Here is a 22,180-nt window from a genome sequence, read left to right as displayed (position 1 = left end):
CATTTTAGGCAAGTTAAAACCTATGATATTGACTGGTTTTAATAAAAATTTAGGGAAAAATGAGGCAAAAGTGCTAAAAAGGGGTAAATTTAACCAACTGCAAAAACAAAATTTAAAGATTTACAAATCGATAAGAGCAATTGTTTAAAAGATAAAAAAACACAAATTGTTAGAGGCAAAAAATAAAGAAAATATTTTTAAAAAACCTCTTTTCCCCACTTAATTTACATCGATTTCAAACATCGAAAAAAACCTCGATACATCGAAAACATCGAAATCAAAACATCGAGGTTTTAAACATCGACCTCGAAGGAAAAACATCGATGTTTCGATGTTTTCGATGTCGATGTCCCATCAAATAGTGGAAAGAGTTTGACTATAGCAGGGATTTGAAGGGATGTCAAATGAAATATAGGAGATTTATTTTCTTTTACTACTTTATAGTTATCTGGTGTAAAAGATATGTAAAGTTTTTAAAATTAAGACGCTTTTATAAATTAATTTAAAGGAATGACAAATTTAAGTCTTAGAGTTTTCTGTATCTTTTTAATTAACATATTTTAATCAGCCTTCTTTGGCATCTTAACAATAATAATCATTAAAATTTTTCCAACAAATGAAATAAAACTTTTCATATATATTCTATGGATGAAACACAACATAATATCTTAGTTAAGAAACTATTTTACAGTTTGTTAATATGCGAAGTTTCGTAAATATTATGTTACAAATGAAATATCTATATATTAAAAAATATTTAAGATAAACTTTTACTAACTATTACATTTTAACAATCGATTAATATTACATACAACATACAGTTGGTAAACATTTACTTTGTTAAGGCATGCTTCCTGGACTGACCCACTACTACTTTGAAGGTATTTGTTGTATCAACAAAATGAGTTAAAAGATACAATGTCAAAGAGATTATACTAATTAAGAGTATTTACGTATTTAAATAAACAATTATTTGTTAAAACTGCTTATAAAAAAACCTTATAACCATTAGGATAAATGTCTTAATTTCAATACCGAGTACACTAACTTAAACTCTTGTTAATACAGTTGTGGAACCGGCCGCGCGGCCCAAAATGTACATGTAATTTTATTACACCGATTTAAAACATCAGACGTTCTGAATAAATTATTTGGAGAATATGAAAGTATTCTAAAATCTTTATACAAATATTGATGAAACAAAGACGTTTCTGGTACAAACTTTTAACCCATTTTGTCTTCATAGTAAATGCCTTTAATCATCTAACAAATAAATCACTCTGTAAATATCTTAAAGTTTTAAATTTGGTTTTAAAATAAATTACCACATTTGCGGAATCTACTTTTTAAAAATTGCAAATATTTACATGTAAGAGCTTATAAACTATTTATGGCTAAAAGACAAAAAATTTAATTATCATCTCTATCACTGGCAACGAAACATTTCGCCATTGTTCCCAAGAACTTGATTCCACTTCAGCCAAAACTACATCGTAACCAACAGCTTTTAAAGTTTTTATATTATTATCTCTAAATTCCTGGAACTGAAAATTTTTTTTAATATTATTGTGTTTACAATAAGTAATGTTATATTTCATCAATATTTTGTATATTTACCATAACTAAATCTTGCTTTGTCATTAAGGATTTCGTCATTGCAAGAATAAATTCCTTCATCATAAAATAGGACTTTTGGTATCTAGTAAATCATAAATAAATCAACCATTCATTCATATATATATAGAAAGCAACAATAAAAAAAAATTAGTGTAAGTCAATATTTTTAACACCAGACAAATCGTTTTATTGAAATTGAAATTCTGTCTCAATTTATTATAAACTTTTTAAACCTTTTTGTTATATCCGGCCAACTTCTTTCAATAAATCTCTGAACAGCGAAAGCAGCTTCTGGATTTCGAGAGAAAGAGTGCAGAATAAGCCGACTTTCCTCCTCACTGAACAAATTTTCATCTAGTGTCATCTTTAAAATTCTGCAATAATTATTCAGATAGAACAATATTCTTCAAATATAAATGAGCTTATAAAAACTAATTTAGTAGAAAAAATGTAAATTATCAGCAATTAATATTTTTTAAACATTAAAGAAAATGAAAAAAAGAGAAGAAATTTTAATATTGAAAAAAATTAAAACTTAAAAAAATTTTGATAAGGAATGATTAAATAGCAAAAAAAAACGAATGTAAATATAATATTTTTTATATAATTATTAAGTCTAATATTTTATTATTTTTCTGGAAGTTTGAATTTATAAAAGATACACTGAAAAAAGAATATTCTTAAATTGAGAGGAAAATTCCTCTTCAAAAATCCTCTTAAATCAAGAATATTACTCTTAATTGGATAGTATTTTCCTTCCTTTTCAAGAGGTTTGATATTAGAGGACTACTTTACGCACTGTGCCTGAACCAAAAAAAAGTTTGACAAAAATGGATCCACAATCTGGTTGTCGGGAATGTTTCTGCATCATACCAAATGTAAAAATCCGTTGAGATCAAAATCCTAGCTGATCCTTTTTTCGAGTTATCAATATATTTACATGCAAATTTTTGCAAAACGTTCAAATTAAAACTTTGTAACTTCATGTAGGCAATTCAATCACGCAAAAGGTATCTTAAATATTTTTTATATGTAAATATATATCATTACATTTAAAATAAGACCTAAATAAAGAAAATTGATTAATATTTATCAAAATTTCGGGGTTTTTCAACATAAAGTTTAGTTAAAAGTTGGTTTTGAACTTTATTGATAAATATTAATCAATTTTCTTTATTTAGGTCTTATTTTAAATGCAATTATATATATTTAGATATAAAAATATTTAAGATACCTTTTGCGTGATTGAATTGCCTACATGAAGTTACAAAGTTTTAATTTGAACGTTTTGCAAAAATTTGCATGTAAATATATTGATAACTCGAAAAAAGGATCAGCTAGGATTTTGATCTCAACGGATTTTTACATTTGGTATGATGCAGAAACATTCCCGACAACCAGATTGTGGATCCATTTTTGTCAAACTTTTTTTTGGTTCAGGCACAGTGTGTTTAGCATATTATTCTTACATTGAAATTAATCTTTTCAATATGAGTATACTATTCTTATAATGTAGAATAATCTTTTTGTTTTAATAATAATCCTCTAACTTTAAGAGGATTTCCTCTAGAAATTCACACATGCGCAACTATTGATTTCATCATATAAACATAATTATAATGGCGAAGTGTCTCGTAAATGTTTTATAGTTTCGTTAAAGTCTCCTGAGTTTAAAACAAATGAAAAACAGTGATTTGAATAATTTTGAGGTTATGCATATTGTTTTATTATATCATATAAATGTTTTTGTAATGTTTCTTTTCAGAAAATTTATATCATTTTGAGGTTATGCTTCTTTACAATATATTAGACTTTTTTTAATAGGATTTCCTTTTGATTTAAGAATATCCTCTTATTTTAAGAGGAATACTCTGAAGTAGAGGACATTCCTCTTAAATTAAGAGGACAGTTTTTTGAGACATATTCTAGAGGAAAATATGCATTGAAATAAGAGGAATCCGCTTAAAACAAGAATATTTTTTTTCGGTGTAAATAACTCATTCTGAGCAGTGACTCAACTTCAATATTTAATTTCAATACTCACTTTTGTAAAATCCAGGGCACTTGAAAGCACGCTAGTGAAGACAGGATTCGATTCTTTTCCTCTTTGTCTGTCGCATTTATTGCTTTTTGCAAGAAGTATTGCCACTCATCCTCTCCGCCAACTCTCGCAACGGCACAGTAAAATATTTCTCGAGTGTGCAACGGAAGACTAAAAATTCAATAAAACATCCTGATATTTTAAAATATATTTCACACATTGTTGATCAAAAACACTTATCTTAGCATGGCAAGAAAATAAATGTGTCACAATTTTTAAAATATTTAATATTGCAAAATCTTTAAATTAAAAAAAATAATTATAAGGGATAATCAAACAGCCCTCTCATCTTTTAATACTTTAAAAGTTTTTGGGGTTTAATGTTCCTTTCACCTTGAAGAGATTACATAGACATTTAAAATTAACATATTCATAAACAAAAGTATACATAAACCATAGACCTTTTTAAATTACCTTATGCCATTCGAATTTTTTATTATCGCAAATAATTTTCTAGCCCAATCTATACAATGTGGATGCTCGAAATTACAGGCAAGTTTTTTAATAACTACTGACAATTGAGAACCATCATCATTTGTCGACTCTGTTTCATTGTAAATCACAGATAAAAATTGACGCGTAAAGATCTGAAAAACATTAAATAAACAATAGAATATGTAAAGTATAAAAGTAAAATATGAAAATTATATAATTTAAATACAGACATTCATTATTTCATGTAACATATTTTATCTGTTTTACCTGAAAATCTGAATAGATGTCAGTGTTATAGAGAGAAAATTTTAATTTCAATAAGTGAGTTGAAAGTGCTGCCCATGGAGCGTAATGTTTTTCTTTTGTCCTCATATAATTAATAAGTTTAAATGCTATTTTATAAGATGTAAGACCACCTTGAGCGAGACTGAGCACGTCATCGATAAGAGACGCTCTAGTCGCTGGAGGAAATTGGTCGGGATTTTCCTTAAGAGCCTCAGCAAGATACATCCAATTATTAATGTCATAATTCACTCGATAATATCCTTACAAAAAAATTATTCTTATGAATTTAAAATAACCAGTATTTTACATTGAATAAAATTTTTAAACAATTTTTTAAGGTTGATACTAAAAACTCGTGTGTTTTATTATTACTAATTACCTTCTCCATTAATGTTAAATACAATCCAATTATCAACTGCTAAATTTTCGATTAAAATTTCTTTTTTTGTCATCAACATATGTGTAGGTGAATTCCAGTTATCACTTGAATTAGTAAAAGTTAGAGGAATATACCATAATTTTTCTTTCTGTGATGACATATTGTCAAACGCAAACCATGCCTATAGTATAACATACAAAAAATACTTTTTTAGTAACAGTGTTTAAATCTTTAAAAAATTAATTTTTTTTTAATATGTATATGTAGCACATATTTCTGTTATGGTAAAAATGACTTTTTATTATGTATAGATAATGTGACCTTGTTATATGTTTATTTAAAATTTTTTGTTAAAAATGTTACACCAATTTAATTGCAAAGTTGTCAAAATTGAAAAAAGTTAGCTAACAACTATGAAGGTACACAATTTTTATGTTACTTGAGGCACATCATTATCTCAAGGATTTTTTAGTTATTTGCGCACTCCCAACTACATCTGTTATAAGCCATAAAGTATACAATGATTCGTTAAAAAGTTATACTGCTTAAACTGCAAAGAACAGTCCAAGTCACACACAAGAAACTATCGATTTCAACACTCGTCGTTTCGTACGTAATTAAAAAAAATATAAAACCCATGACATAATTAGGCACACTTTCACTAACACCGATTAAATGTTAATCGATGATTAAATCCTTAACCGACCAATCATGAGCGGTTAAACTTACATTAATCATTGATTAACTTTTAATCGGAGTTGGTGAAACTGGTTTTTAAAAAGCACCATAATTAATCAAATTATGGTGCTCCAAATTTATATTTACAATTTTTAATATATCATAATGAGCGATTACATATTGTTTAAAAATTCTAGAAATATGTCCACATACCACAGTATTTTAAAAAAGGTTAAAAATATATTTTTATTGCACTTATTTAATAAAGTACACATTACAAATGTTTTAAAAAAATAATTAAACAAGATTTATGCAAATCTGAATGCCGTTTTATTAGAAAATATGTATAAAGAGCCTTTTTTTTATCTCTACATTGAATTTTATAATTGCAATAAGTGGATAATAGATTGATCGTAAAAAATTGTTGTATATTTTGAAGTTATACTTCGTAAACGAGTTTATAAAATTACTGATATTATTTCTTTAGTGTACAAAAAAATTGTTATATTTAAAAATAAATGCTTTAGATGAATTTTTCATAAAACTTATATTTTAATAGAATTTCAAATCAATTATACTTCTATATTTAATATGTGTTTATTAATATTAAAAAATAAAAAATACTAACTTGATTAATATTTATCGATCCAGTCTTATTCCTTCTGACAGAAACCACAGGATATCCACTTTGATAGATCCATGTATTCATAATATCAATCAGTTTCAAATTTTCCGTTTGATTTTCTATGTTTTCAGACATGGCTTCCCAAAATGAATTCAAATTTCCATTTCCATAGGCCCTATAACAAGCAACAAATTACTCATTTAATTATAAATATCATTAGCAAAAAATATTTTTTACATAATGTTTTCCTTTTAGGAACCATAATTATATTTGCAAAGAAAATTCTGCTATTTTCAACTAGTGATAATCATAAAATTTAATTATTAAAAGCATTAATAATAAGGAAATAAATGTTTCTAAATACCCACCACCTTCTAGCAAAGTTCTCGTATCCGCTCCTAAAGGCGGTATCATTTAATAATCCATGCAACATGCGAATAAGACATGCACCTGCGATAATTTTCCACAATTATGTTTTTCTCAATTCACTAAATTTTAGTTCGGTATAGAAATTTTATTAAAGTAAAAAATAAACATATCTCAATAAAACATAAAATAAGCAAATTATGTAACAATCAATTTATAATAAATGTTAAATTGTTGTATAAATATATTTGTAATAAATATTCAAGTATATGATATATATAGGTAGATTTTGATATCTTCGATTAGGGGCACAAAGATGACATTTAAATAAAAAATTGCAGAACATACAGTACCGTCCGAAATTGTCAGTCCACCCATTTTCAAAGGAATGACAAAAATTTTTTAACATAAAATTCATGAAAAGTAAAATTTTTTTTGGTTTATATTTTGAAAGACGATAAAATTTTGAAAAGAATAAGACCTTACAGAAGTCATTTGGCCAAAATTTGTAGAAGATATTCTTAAAAATCGTCATTTTCAATGTTTTACAAAAATTTGAATAACTTCTAAAATAATGAACGCTTTTTAATAATCTTAGGCTTATTTTAAAGACCATTTTCTACAGAATATGAATTACTTATAGGCATTAACCTGTAATTTTTAACTTGGAATAAGCATGACGTCAAAGTTGGACAAAAAAATTCATAAAATTTGAAATAATATTATTAAAAGAAAAATAATTTTTGAAATTCAAACATATATTTTTTTAAATTTTCTAGAAAAATCTACACCATATCATGTTTTACATATATGTTCTAGAATAGTTTTTAGTACAAAAAATTGATTTCAAATTTCTACAATTTTTTTGTCTAATTTTGACGTCATGCTTATTCCAAGTTAAAAATGACAGGTTAATGCATATAAGTAATTCTTATTCCGTAGAAAAAGACCTTTAAAATAAGCCTAAGATTATTAAAAAGCGTTCATTATTTTAGAAGTTATTTAAATTTTTGTAAAACATTGAAAATGACGATTTTTAGGAATATCTTCTACAAATTTTGGCCAAATGACTTCTGTAAGGTCTTATTCTTTTCAAAATTTTATCGTCTTTCAAAATATAAACCAAAAAAAATTTTAGTTTTCATAAATTTTGTGTTAAAAAATTTTTGTCATTGCTTTAAAAATGGGTGGACTGACAATTGCGGACGGTACTGTATATCAATATGATTGGCAATTATTGCTAACTTTTCTGTTTATTTTAGGTTGACAAAAATATAAAAAAAACAAAAATCATAAAAACCATTTCTGCCCCAATAAACGATATTGAAACTATTTTCTAAAATGGTACAAATTATAAATGTTCACTGAAAAAAATTTTTAAAAATTATCTTTCAACATTAACTATTGTGTAGAAATTGTCAAATATAGAAGAAATTATTATAAGCGACGGTTTAAAAATTTATATAAATTATTTATTTCTTACTGAAAGTGTAATACAATTAAGAAAGTATATTACCCTTTTTGTAATGTTGGTCAACGCCAAAATCATCCAAATGTGTAGCATGTATCTTGTGCTGAAGAGACCTTGAAACACTATAAGCATCACGATCCATCATTTTCCATTGAACATCTGATTCAAATGAACCGGATGTTTCGAATGACGGATCTATCTGAAAGAGGAAGCTCGTAAATATATAAATGTATTTATGTACCTGTATAAGAACAGAATTTTTTATGTTATACTAAAATTTCATGTTCTACATTCAATCAAGTTAAAAATTTTATATAAAAATTTACGTACATGATTATGCAACACAAAAATTACTTTATGGAATTAACAGATTTTTCTTAATGTTATTTAATATTAACATATAATGTAATTTTTTTAATCAGCACTTTTGAAAACATTTTTACTTCCTAACTTTAGTTATCATATTAGGTGTTATATAATTTGTTATCATTTATATTACAATTATATTTACAATTATAAATCCATTTAGTCTTTATGACCAATTTATCTTTCAAAATAAGTTACGATTGTTTAAAACAAAAATATAAATTTGTTGCCATAATTCACAGGAAACGAAATGGCGGACATAATATGACGGTAAAATTAAAGAAAATAAGAATTTAATCAAATTTGTTTGAAAATTGATTGATTGAATTTCAAAATTTAGTTCATCATATTGGATCCGCCATATTTAATTTTGAAAAACTAACATCGGATTCGTAATCAGCGACCTTAAAAACCCCCCGACTAACAATTTTCAAGCAAATTTCATTAAATTTAAAAATCTAGTCCGCCATATTGGATCCGCCATTTTTAATTTTAAAAAACTGCCATCGGATTCGTAATTTTACTTGTACTTCCACATATGAGCCATTTATGTTGTATTGTCCATGGTTAATAATTAATATTGATTGCAATATTATAATTTTCAAATATCTAATATTTATCATTAACAGCATGTGACTGTTAGATTTAAATAAAATATAAAATAAATTAAACTAATTCTATGTGAATAACTAAAATATAATAAGAAAGGACAGTGAGCTGCAAAATTTATAATATTTTTAATATTAATTATTATATAACACATTAAAATTGTTTTAAAAAAGTGATATTTTAAAATGTTTCATAAAAATAAATTTTAAAAGTGTTAAAACTTTTACCCATTACAACCCTTCCTGATTATATTTTAGACTTCCTCACAAAATATCAGCTTAATTTATTAAATACAAATTTTTTTTATTTAATATATTTTTTTATTTTTTTTTCAATATATTAAATTATTTTTATATTAATTTATTAATATTTATTTAAGTTTCCAAATCATGTTCAAAGGATATAAGATATAATTATATCAAATTATATAATTTGATATAAGATATATATGTATAATTTTAAAAACAATTAAAACAAACAGCAACAATTTTAAAAAAAAAACTGTTTAATAATTAACAAATAAAAGTATTAAGAATTGAATGATCACTTGCTTCTTTAAGAAATGCGTGACTAAAATAGATGAGAGACCCTTCTAGAAGCCAAGTATCTGTCCAGTTTTGGGTATTGATCACACCTCCCAACCACTGTCTACCAACTTGATGAATCAAATTTTTCACTGCTTCAATTTTTAACACAACAGATGATGATTCTTCTTGAAGATAAAAAAGCTGTTCTCTAAAAGCATACCCTGTTATATGACTTTTTTTAAAAGTGTAAATTCGTGTTTCTCAAATTTTAGTTTTTCGTTTTTATTCCTTCTTTTAACTGCTATATGGATGGATGATTCTTCGCGTAGTGCACAATTTAGTTACCGAGATTATGAGAAAATTTTTTTTCTTTAATAACATAAATAAACATAAAACATAAATTTTTTCATAAACTGTACTTAGGGCTAGAAATTTCTAGTTTTTACTCAATTGTGCAATTTTTCATGAATAAAACATCTACTGATGATAAAAAATTTAAAAATTTTTAAACAATTTATTGTTATTATTTTTGTCATAAATTTGTCCCTAAATGAGGAGAAATTACATTTTTAGGGCATTGTTAGTTCAGAAATTATTTATAAAACAAAAATTGGAATAACAATTCCATGTTAAATTTATTTCCTTCTCACCTTTCAAAACATAGAAAAAACCAAATTATGCTCTACGTGGAGAATCAGCCATTTATAAAAGAGATAGAGTAAACAAGGTGAACACATGTTAAAAAATTTCAACTCAGAAGGACTCACTTAATTGATATCAATCCCGGACTTCCTGTTCCATCTAGCATCATAGGGTGACCAATCAAATCCATTTTCTTCATAGGATAAGTGATGGAGAATAGATTGACAAATTTATCCAATACAGCATCAATTTTGTCGGACAAATATGTAATTTGTGAACTTCTTGTTGCATCACCCCAAAAAGTTATCGTTGATGAATTCTCTCCATCACCGTAATTGGTTTTTACAATTGTTTCGATATTACCTTCAATGAACGCTAAATTGTGAGGCGAAATTAGCGGAGTTTCTTCGAATGTGTCAATGACTTGTCCATCGGAACTAATAAATTTAATTTTTTTACATTTACTAATGCATAGTTTTATAAGAAATATATTCTTTAATTGCAAATTTTAGAAATTGAATGAAGTATCGAAAAAATTTTTATTTAAACTTATTTTGAGGATTACTTACGAGTCCTCCGATATTTTGAGTGGCATATTTGAGAGAATTTTCATATCCTTTGGACGTGACACAGACAGAGAGAAATGAGCCTTAAAATTCATGTCATCAAAAACTGGAAAAAGTCGACGTGCGAAGGTAGGTTTCACTTGAGTTGCCATTAACCATCTTTAAAATAAAATATTTATTTCAATCCCTTAATTTATTTCTATATATATTTGTGAATTAGGTACATAAGCAAAACTCATCAAAAGAAAAATTAAAGTTTGCTATTTTTAAAGTCAACATTTTTAAAGTCTTTTTACTAATCTTTTTTTTCTTTTGCCACCTTTCATTAAGTTACCACAGAAACCTTCTTTAAATATCGATAAATTTTCTAAAGAAAAAACACTTCTGGAATAATTAGTACTTCATCGTAACCGTGAAGTAATGCTCAATTAAACTGCTATAAAAATATTGTCATCTAATATCTAGCTTATAACAATCAATTGTTTTTATTTTTATTTTATCGAACTAAATTAATGTCGATAAAAGACAAACAAAGAAATCTTTTTAATTAACACTATTTTTAAAAAGTGAAATTGGATAAAAATCATATAAAATCATATAATTTTATTATACATATGAACTTTAAAAATCACCAACAAGAATAATAATTTCAAATTTAAGACACCACAGTAAAATGTGAGGTGTTAAAATAACACCAGAATAGATTAAAATAATCTGCATCAGTTTAAATCCTCTGGAATTAAATTAACACCAATAAGGAATAAAATAATCCATTTTGGAGTTATTTTTTATTATGAATAAAATTATACTTCAAATCAAACACCACAGTCAAGGCTTTGTAAAAGTTCAACGAATTTAGCTTCACCAGGAACAATAGTAAGTAAGTTACTAACCAACTTAGTTACTAATTACCTAACTAACTTCCTAATTAACTTTCTAACTAACTTAGATACTAACTTACTAACTAACTTAGTTACTAACTTACTCACTTACTTCCTAACTAACCAACTTAGTTACTAACTTACTCAATTATTTCCTAACTAACCAACTTAGTTACTAACTAAATTCCTAATTAACTTCCTAACTAACTTAGTTACTAACATCCTAATTAACTTCCTAACTACTTTAGTTACTAACTTAGTTACTAACTTATTAGCTTAGTTACTAACTTAGTAACTTAGTTACTAACTTAGTAACTTAGTTACTAACTTAGTAACTTAGTTACTAACTTAGTAACTTAGTTACTAAGTTAGTAACTTAGTTACTAAGTTAGTAACTTAGTTACTAACTTAGTAACTTAGTTACTAACTTACTAACTTAGTAACTTAGTTACTAACTTAATAAATTAGTTACTAACTTACTAACTTAGTTACTAACTTAATAGCAAAATAACTTAGTTACAAACTCACTCAAAAACTTCCTAACTAACTTAGTTACTAGCTAACTAACTTACTAACAAACTTCATATTTTACTAAGTTACTAACTTCCCAATCAACTTCTTAACTAACTTCGGTACTTACTTCCTAACTAACTTACTAACAAACTTTTTAACTTACTAAGTTACTAACTTCCCAATTAACTTCCTAACTATTTTAATTACTAACTTACTAACTTACTTCCTAACTAACTTAGTTATTAACTTTCTAATTAACTTCTTAACTAACTTAGTAACTAAGTTAACTTAGTAATAAATAAAACTTAACTTAACTTAACTTAACTTTTTTATTAACTTTGTTAATAACTTCCCAATTAACTGCCTAACTATTTTAGTAACTAACTTACTAACTAACTAACTAACTTAGTTACTAAATTCCTAATTATCTTCATAACTATTTTAGTAACTAACTAACTTACTAACTAACTTACTAACTAACTTACTAACTAACTTACTATCTAACTTACTAACTAACTTACAAACTAACTTACTAACTAACTTACTAACTAACTTAGTTAACACAATAATAACACAATAATTAACACAATAATTTAACACAATAATTTAACACAATAATTAACACAATAACACAATAATTTAGTTACAAACTTACTCACTAACTTCCTAACTAACCAACTTAGTTACTAAATAACTTCCTAATTAACTCCATAACTTACTTATTTACTAACAAACTTCCTAAGTTACTAACTTAGTAACTAAGTTAGTTAGGAAGTTAATTAGGAATTTAGTTAGTAACTAAGTTAGTTAGTTAATCAACTTCCTAACTATTTTAGTTACTAACTTACTAACTAACTTTGTTACTAACTGACTAACTTACTTCCTAACTAACTTAGTTATTAACTTTCTAATTAACTTCTTAACTAACTTAGTTACTAACTTCCCAATTTACTTCCTAACTATTTTAGTTACTAACTTACTAACTTAGTTACTAACTTAGTTACTAATTATTTTACTAACTAACTAACTAACTTTCTAACTTACTAACTTACTTATTAACTAGCTTACTAGCTAACTTAGTTACTAACTTACTGACTTAGTTGCTAACAAACTTACTAACTTACTAATTAAGTAATTAACTAACTAAGTTAGTAAGTTAGTAAATTAGTTAATAATCCTTCGATTTGGTTTTGATTTGAATTAAATTTTCATTCATAATAGAAACTAACACCAAAATGGATTAATTTAATCTTTTTTGCTGTTAATTTAATCTGCAACGCTTTTTAATACCTCACAATTTTCTGTGACTTCAAAGAAACCTTAAAATTTTAAATTGTCACCTGTTTTTACCATCTCTTGTAAAGTTAGTCACAGTAAGGCTACTATTATTGAATGTAACATCATATTCAATTTCTAAAGAGTAATTGCCTCGTTCAATAGGTGTTAGTAAATTAATGATATGAACTTTATTCGCTTCGTTGACTTCGTAATTGCTAATACCAATTTCATTCAATGTTTCATTCCTTGAATCGATTTTCAATTTTCTACCCACATCAGTACCATTTTCTTCTTCTTTATTTTCTGAAGTTGTTTTTTCAACAAAAGATTTTGTCGACCATTCCTCCAATTTTAATAATTTATGTTCGTTAGTCGTAGTGTCAGGTGTGACAGAAGTTGATTCTTCATCTTGCTTATACGATACATCTAAATAATTAAAAACAGTATAATTTTTCTTTATGGTGTAAAAATGTTCAAAAATAATTTATATTCGATCATAATATTTCAACTAAAGTCATTATTTCAATATTTGACACTTAAAAAATTTTTTTATAAGCTTAATTTTGACTAAAATAATTTAAATTAGTCAAAATATTTGCTTAATTTCAGCTTAAGAAACTGATTTTTAGACCTAAAGTTGACTTACTTTTTTTTAGAAAGTAAAATGCAATGAATTAGAAAAAATTCGTTTAAGCGGTAAGTACAATAAAATTTTGTTTCTGCAGTGAAGGACTGATAAATCGCGTAATTAAACTGTCAGAATTTTTGTAAAACACTAAATGGATCTAGTTGTATAATGATGTCACTTAATTCTTTACATTTTTTACAAATTTACAATAAACATTTTTTTAAATTACAACAACAAACATTTTTAATATTTATTTACATTTCTACTCAATCCTTTACGAATTTAACGAAAATCCAACAGAGATATTAACATTATGTCAATTAAGTACGACCTCACAGTCACTTTTCATTACTAATGAAACTGATTATTTTCATATTATAGTAATAAAACTGGTATGGTAATATTAACAACCTCCCAGAAGCATTACAGAGTTTAATGCTACATATGACTTTACATATTTCATTAGTGTTACTACTGTAACTAGTAAACTTTCTTACTGTCTACGTAATCCTGCATTGTAGTATGATCCATAGATGCAATTGAATCCGTTTCTGTTACAGCAGAAATTTCATAATCATTTTCTTCCTTTACTTCCCGTTTCTTTTCATTTTTAGAATGCATTTCTCTCGTCAATCGATAACTTAATGGATTTATATTTTGCGCATTCAGTACAAATCTATTTAAACTTTTTGCACTATCTTGTCGAAATTCAATTATAATATGTCCTTTAATTCTAGAAACTCTGTTCATTTGAAAAATCGGTGTCAAAATAATGTGATACCTCAAAGGAAGAACGAATTGTGAAAGTGAAAACTTGCTATCTGAGTTATTATTTTCTTCGCTTTCTTCAAGCGCCAGTAAATCCAAAGGATCATGAACCTGTTTCAAATTAAATTAATTCTATGGTTATAATTTTAGACTCAACTATATTTTACAACACAATTATTACGTATTAAAATAATTAATAGTGAATCAAAATTTTAATGTAATAATTATTGTATTGGTACTTAGAGAGTGTAGTGAATGAAATATATTTAAATCGTTCTAAGGACTTCCCAGAATTTCCGAAAACAAAATAGACGCCTTTCAGACGTCCAAGTACCCACTGAGTAATCAAATAAGTGTTCAATGTTTTATAAAATAAAGCTTACTTTCGTTTTTGGCGAAAATGCAAAACGGTGACCTACAAATCCTGCGCCACTTATACAAACTAAGAAAAGAAGAAAGCATATAGCAAATTTCTTGTTTGACACAAAACAGCCACCTTCTCTATTATATTTTATATTATCTACTGTTTGATTGTTCGAGATCTCCAATTGTGCCATATGAGAAGCTGAAAATCAAATCAAATTTTTCTTGAATAAAAAAAATTTACAATAAATTATTTCGACAATGTCAAAACTTCTGAACTGGGACACCTGAAAAAAACTTTTTAAATTTGCATTATGCCTATACATAATTTGTTACAACCGAGTGGTACAAAAACATATTCTTGGAATGGGTTTTAAAAAATTTTAATTTTTCAATTAGTCATAAACAATTAAAAACTTTGAAACTTTTTCGTTTCAAATCACTCTACAGGTCACAATTTTTGACTATTTTTTTAGCTTTATTAATTATGAAAATGAATCAAAAAAATCCTATTATGAGAAGGGACCGGTGAAATTTCAACCCTTCGATATTTACGGTTGTTGAGAGGTACCAATTTTTTTTCTAGCATTATTAAGGATCTAAATTTATTCTACATTGTTAAAATTAAAAAAAAATTTTTTTGACCATTTTAAAAATTTTATTTAAAAAAAAAAATACAAAATTTTTTAAAATCTATACAATTGATTATTCAGAATCGTAAAGAGCCTATAAAAAGTTTGGCAACGAAAAATAATAAAAAATATGGAAGTAGTTGAATTTTTTAAGTACTAGTAGTAAAATTTGAACCAATCAAAAATTACCATGTTTATCAAAAAAAATTTTTTTTATTTTTTATTTTTTTTTAAAAATCATATTACACTATAAAAAATTAATAAAAGTAATTTTTTAGTGATTTAACATTTTTTTTATTTTTCAAAAAATTCAATTTTTTGAAAAAATGAAAATCTTTGAAAATCCATACGATTGATTGTACAGAATCATTAAATGTATACAAAAAATTGGCAATGAAAAATAATACAAATAATTACGAGAGTAGTTAAAATTTTTATTTTTTGAAAATTTTGATAGTTATTTAAAAAATTATTAACTAATTAATTTTTTTTTTAATTTTTCCAATCATATTATAATATTAAATACCAAAATTTGTCAGAAAAAACATTGACCATCCATAAACAACAAACATTTAAATGAGTTGAATTTGCACCAGTCCCTCCCCTTAAAATAATGTTTGAGTGTTTCTGATGTATGAAAAAAAGTTTATGAAGAAAATTTAAAGTTTTTGGTAATGTTTATAGACGTGGATAATTAAACGCATTTGTTTCAAAAAGAGACATAGTTAAATTTCGGTAAAAAAAAATTTGAAAGCATTGTTTTTAAAGTGGTACTGTCCTGGCCCTAAGGTGGTCACTTTTTTGGCACTAAGGTGTCAACCTTGCGTTTTTATGTAAAAGCACTTTTGAATTTTTTTACGATGCAATATTTGTCAAAATATATTATGGAAAATGTAAATTTTATCGATTTGGAACATTTTATGATGAATAATAAAATAATTTAGTTTTTAATGTATATGAAATATAAAGTTTAATTATTTATAACTAATTGAAAAATTAAAACTTTTGAAAACGCATTCCGGGAATGTTTTTGTACCACCCGGCTGTAACAAATTATGTATTGACATAATGCAAAACTAAAAAGTTTGTTTCAGGTGGCCCAGTTCCGATTTTTGTTAATTTTTGTTAAACTGGTGTATATAAAACATTCATTATACATATATGTAATTTTAACTTTCTTTTGACAAATACGGAAATCATAAATGTCATAAATGGTCCTGCTAAAACTGAGAATAATTAACGGGCTGAACAATCACATTATTTATCACTATATGTAACCTCAAGGTTCTTTTTGCACGAGTCAGCCACGTATTAACATCAGCATTCGTATAATCGTTATTCTAACGATAACATTCGACTCGGTACATGACCAAGTAATAAAGCACGTGCGAAGTACTAAGGCTAAGTATTTTTAGTGATAACAAACTTTTACATTGTACGATGTTTCTACAATTTGGAATTTAACCAATGTTTCTCGATAACACACGTATAACAAATGATGAAAAATTCCTCGAGACTTGATTAATTTGAATAAAATAATTCCTCTTTATAAAATAATACATTACTCTTGTTAAAACAACTTTTATTTGTAAAAAATTAATTTAAAAAAAATTAATTTCATATCCAATTTAGCGAAAAAAATTTATGGATTATAGATATGTTACATTCATATGGGCATATCTCTAAAATGTCTTATCTGCAAAATGTTATAATAATTTAAAAATACAAATTATTTGAACCTATGTTTTATTTAAATTTTATTCAATTTTTGAATATTTTCGCGCCATATTGGATCCGCCATTTTGAACTTTAAAAAAATAATACTAGAATTCGTGAAAAATTTGACATCAGATTTGTAATATTTGCACTCAAAGACCCTACAAATTTAAATCACAAAATACCCATAGGTAAATTTGTTTTTTTAACATTTTTCAAAAGTCGAAGATAAAGTAAACTTTTCTGTAAATGAAATTTTTTTAACCCTTTCGTGCCTCCGGGACATTATGTCCCACTTAGAAAAATTTATGTTATTCTTATAAAAGTCAACCAATTAAGTTGCGGTAAATTTTTTTCTATTTCAAATGTCCGCTGCTATAATTAAAAAAATAATAAATTACGTAGTACGATTATAATTATTATAAACAATAGGTAAAATATTTATAAGAAAATAACGAAATATAATTTTTCAAAATATCCTCAAATTCGCTTAAAACTTCTTACTCAGGGGTTTTCGGGGTCGCTGAAGACGAATCTAAAGTCAGATTTTCAAAATTCAAAATGGTGGACATTTTTTTCATATCTGCAGCAAATTTGCTCAAAACTTGTTATTTGGGGGTTTTCGGGGACATTATTTTGAATTTTTTAAATCTGACTTCAGATTCGTAATCAGCGACCCCGAAAACCCCCGAGTAACAAGTTTTTTATAAATTTGAGCAATTTTGAAAAAAATGTCCGCCATATTGAATCCGCCATTTTGAATTTTCAAAATTTTGAAAATCTAACTTTAGATTCGTAATCAGCGAGCCCAAAAACCCCATGAGTAACAAGTTTCAAACAAAATCCAATCGCTGAGTTTCTCGAGGTCACAAAAGGGTTATTTAACTATAAAATAAAATGCAAGAAATATTATTTCATCCATACTGAATTACTGTCCCCTGCCCTCCTATATAGTACAACATATTTTGTATCGAACTGAAATTTACAAGCTACACTGAAAATCGAAATGTTACTGCAATGCACTGGAAGTAAATAAATTGATATCCCAGTTTCAAACACACTCTGAAACGAGTAATCTTTACGCACCGTAAAATTAATTATTGTAAAAATAATGCACTTCTATGAGTATTAAAATTACTTATTGCTAATATAAATGGCCTAATAAGAGCCTAATATAAACTGATAAGAGCAGAATATTATTTCATTGAATAATTAAATGAATGAAAAAAATTGTTAAACACAAATATTATGTTGGATCATTTGGGTTAAATGTTAATAAAAAGTTAAAAATCAAAAGAAAACCCCTTTATTATTAGATTTTTTATTTAGGTATAAAATTGAGAGAAAAATAATTTTTAGTATTTAAATTATTAATAATTTATATAGTTTAACAGAAGTTGAATTCGATTTTAGATCATTGCTGATTAGTTTATTAAATGGAAGAAATCGTGAAATTTCAAACTTTTAATATATTTAAGTTGCCATGGTGCGAAAATATTTTTCTAGCCTTAATTGGAATCTAAATTTTTCTTTATTATAAAAACTGAAAATAAAATTTATTTTTGACCACTTTTGAAATTTATTTTTTGAAAATATTAATTTTTTTTCAAATCCATTACGGTTAATTGTTCAAAGTCATGAATAAAGATTTTAAAAAATTTTGTAATGAAAAATAAAAAAAATGTGGAAGAAGTTGAAGTTTTAAAGTAACCCAGTAGAATTTAAGCTAATCAAAATTGATTTCGTATTAGGGTATCAAATTTTCTTTATTTTTATTTATTTTTTTATCTTTATTTTATAATATAAAGTCATAAAAATAAATTGAAGGCCTATAAACAACAAAAACAGGGTTCTCACAAAAATTTCAAATTTAAACCTTTTGAAATACAACAAATTACAAGAATATTATTATAAAACATGACTGTGTGAATATGCACTTGCAATTCAATTTTACAAAATTTCGATTATTCAGAAATTCTTCAATTCAATATAAAGTAGAAAATAAAAACTTTAAATAATTTTTAAAAAATTCAATTAAACTTTTACAAAAAAATTAATTATAAAAATTATTAATTACTTTAAATCAATTATTTTTATAATTTTCGAAAATTATTTTTTTGAGAATATTCAAATTCATTTGCAATTCAATTGTACAAAATTTCGATTATTCAGAAATTCTTCAATTCAATATAAAGTAGAAAATAAAAACTTTAAATAATTTAAAAAAAAATTCAATTAAACTTTTAAAAAAAATTAATTATGAAAATCAAAGTGTGAAAAATTCAAATGTTCAAAGATTTTAATTTGTAACCATTTAAAAATTTCCTTATTTCTAAAAATTTATGCTATAATGCTTTTAATGTTGAATTATTATCTAAAAATGTTAACTGAAATTCATTTTTAAATCAATTTTTATTAGAAAATTCTACGAGAATTCAATTATTTAATGACACGAAACTAAATAATTTATTAAACAATTGAATGTTTCTCAAAATTGAATTCTCAAAAAGAATTTTATCAACAAAATTTTAAATAATTGAATTATAATTGAATTAATACGGAGAACTTTACAAAAAATTTGTAAATAATTATTTATTTTATTAAAATAGTAAATATTGAAAATCATTTAATTGAAGAAAATTTTTGAAAATAATTGGAATTTTGACTGGAATTTTATTATAATTTTTGAAAATAATTGAATTTCTGAGAAGAATTTTATTACATTTTGAAAATAATACAATTTCTGCAATTATTTGTAACTTAATCCAAAAGTCAATTTTTGTTAATCTTTTAAACTAAAATTCTTCTATAAATACGTTATTTTTAATATTTAGTTATATATTAAAAATTTAACTAATTTCAAAAGAATTTGAATTATTTAAATTTTTCAAAAATCCAAGTTTTTTAAAATTTCTAATTGAATTCAGTAAAAATTGAAATTTTATAAAATTTTAAATTAAAACCTTTTAAAGTTCATCCATTTATGACGATCAAGAAGTAAGTTTTTTAAAAATAAATTATTGTGAGAAATAGAAAAAAAATTGAAGGTTTTGTATTGGGACACGTGGTAATTTCTTATAGTTTATAAGGCAAACAAAAAACACACAAAAATTCAGAATTTTCTTGTGAATTCTTAAAATTTAATTTTTCTAGTACTTTTAATAAAAATCCCTGATTTTCCTGACCAATTCTACTTTCCCTAACTTCTCTGACCTGTGGCAACCCTGAAATATTTAGATGGATTGAAATTTTACCGATCCCTGTTCTTAAATACGACGCTGAGGAAATCATTATGGACAATATTCGGGCAATATTGTCTAAAGAAATATTCTAAAGATGATACGTAGCAAATTGATGTATATAAACTTGTTTTTCATTCAAAAAGGAAACAGTAAATATTTTCATTTTAAAAACATAATTTGTTTGCATAAGAGTTCCGCATTTTATAATTAGAACAAAAGGCATGTCAATAAATGCATTCAATTGCATAAACATTTTGCAGAATAAAGAAACATCTTTGGATTTGCACCCAGGAAGATTAATTGCATTCAATCAATGTTTTTGATTTAATGCGGGCCCATTGCACGCTCTTCAACGGAAAAGATTTTATCTGGGTAGTTAATTTATTTTAACAAATTAATATTATAGTGGAATTTTTTCGATCTAGAAAAATAATGAAAATGCTTCTTTCAATTTTCTAAAAAAAATATAAATTCACCAAAACAAGATATGTTAATTTGTATGTAGCTACTTTTAAGAAGTGCATAAATTTATTTATTAATTGCAGGTTCTGAAACCTTGAAATTTTTATGAATGGGTGTTACATAGTTTGTTAAGATTCTGACATTGAAGAATTAAAGACCTACTCACAGTTCCGTCGACCTTCTATGGCATAGGTGGCCATAAGCGAACCTCTCCTCATTTTGACAAATTAATTGCCCCGAAACAAACGGAAAATTGATTTTTCTCGCATTCAAACACACACACACCACAAAAATGAAAAGAAAATGTGGACAAATATAGTTAAAAAATATTTTTAAAACGCAGTCGTTTTCTGAACAGGTAGAGTGCAATTAGTTCTTCCAACAAAGCCCAGTATGTGCGGATGCTGATCGCCTGTCGAGGATATCCCCACTTCTAAAACGACCGGCAGTCTTGATTCAATTGTCGTTTTCATAATACACGTGAGCACATCCCATTCTTTTGCGATGCATTGTTCTTCCTGAACACTTACACTTTTCATGTAATCTTCGTTTTTTTCACTTTTATCAACAAATTTTTATGCTCACTAATAACGTACTTAGAGAATATTTTGAGATTATATGGACAGAGGAAACTGGCTTAAAACCAGATATCAAAAAGTAATTTTCTGTACAAAAATAAACATATCAATTATTTTAACCAAATACTTGGTTTTACCCTTAAATAATTATGGACAAAAATATGCTTTTTGACATGTTAAAACTAATTTTATCAAAAACTTCAATTATTCAAGGAACAAGATCAGTGTTGAGCAGTGTTGAGAGGAGCTTTGCAAGCTACAATTTCATAATGGCGTTCTCTTACAGAAAAGCTTCATTAAAAAAAAGTTTTTCAGTCGACCTCTTAAAATCGGCCAAAAATATTTTTTTTCTGTTCTGTATCGAAAAAAAAACAGATACGTATTTTTTATTTTTATTTAATTGTCCAAATTTTCGAGTTATGAATTTTCGAAATTTTGGACTTGTAATTGTA

General features: G+C 25.5%; 1 protein-coding gene across 3 annotated transcripts; it reads right to left on the bottom strand.

Moving 5' to 3' along the window:
* Nucleotides 1–526: 526 nt before the first annotated feature.
* LOC122507406 (thyrotropin-releasing hormone-degrading ectoenzyme-like) lies at nt 527–21,690 on the bottom strand. Of its 3 annotated transcripts, none has more exons than XM_043620093.1 (17): nt 21,313–21,690; nt 15,119–15,300; nt 14,465–14,846; nt 13,402–13,765; nt 10,671–10,826; nt 10,227–10,538; nt 9,484–9,667; nt 8,003–8,156; nt 6,489–6,570; nt 6,124–6,295; nt 4,818–4,998; nt 4,421–4,698; nt 4,133–4,305; nt 3,662–3,829; nt 1,851–1,991; nt 1,618–1,699; nt 527–1,544 (listed from the first exon to the last, which is right to left on the bottom strand). In XM_043620093.1, the coding sequence occupies exons 2-17, from the start codon at nt 15,290–15,292 to the stop codon at nt 1,395–1,397; spliced, it is 3,153 nt and encodes a 1,050-aa protein (XP_043476028.1). In that variant the 5' UTR covers nt 15,293–15,300; nt 21,313–21,690; the 3' UTR covers nt 527–1,394. The 3 variants fall into 3 exon arrangements, with proteins under 3 accessions (XP_043476028.1, XP_043476026.1, XP_043476027.1); XM_043620091.1 differs by having other exon boundaries at nt 21,317–21,690; XM_043620092.1 differs by lacking the exon at nt 21,313–21,690 and adding an exon at nt 16,888–17,260.
* Between the last annotated feature and the right edge of the window lie 490 nt (nt 21,691–22,180).

Source organism: Leptopilina heterotoma, unplaced genomic scaffold, assembly GCF_015476425.1.
Source record: "Leptopilina heterotoma isolate Lh14 unplaced genomic scaffold, ASM1547642v1 Lhet_47, whole genome shotgun sequence".
Taxonomy (NCBI): domain Eukaryota; kingdom Metazoa; phylum Arthropoda; class Insecta; order Hymenoptera; family Figitidae; genus Leptopilina; species Leptopilina heterotoma.
Note: the sequence above shows the minus strand (reverse complement) of the source record. Positions and strands in the feature narration are given on the sequence as shown.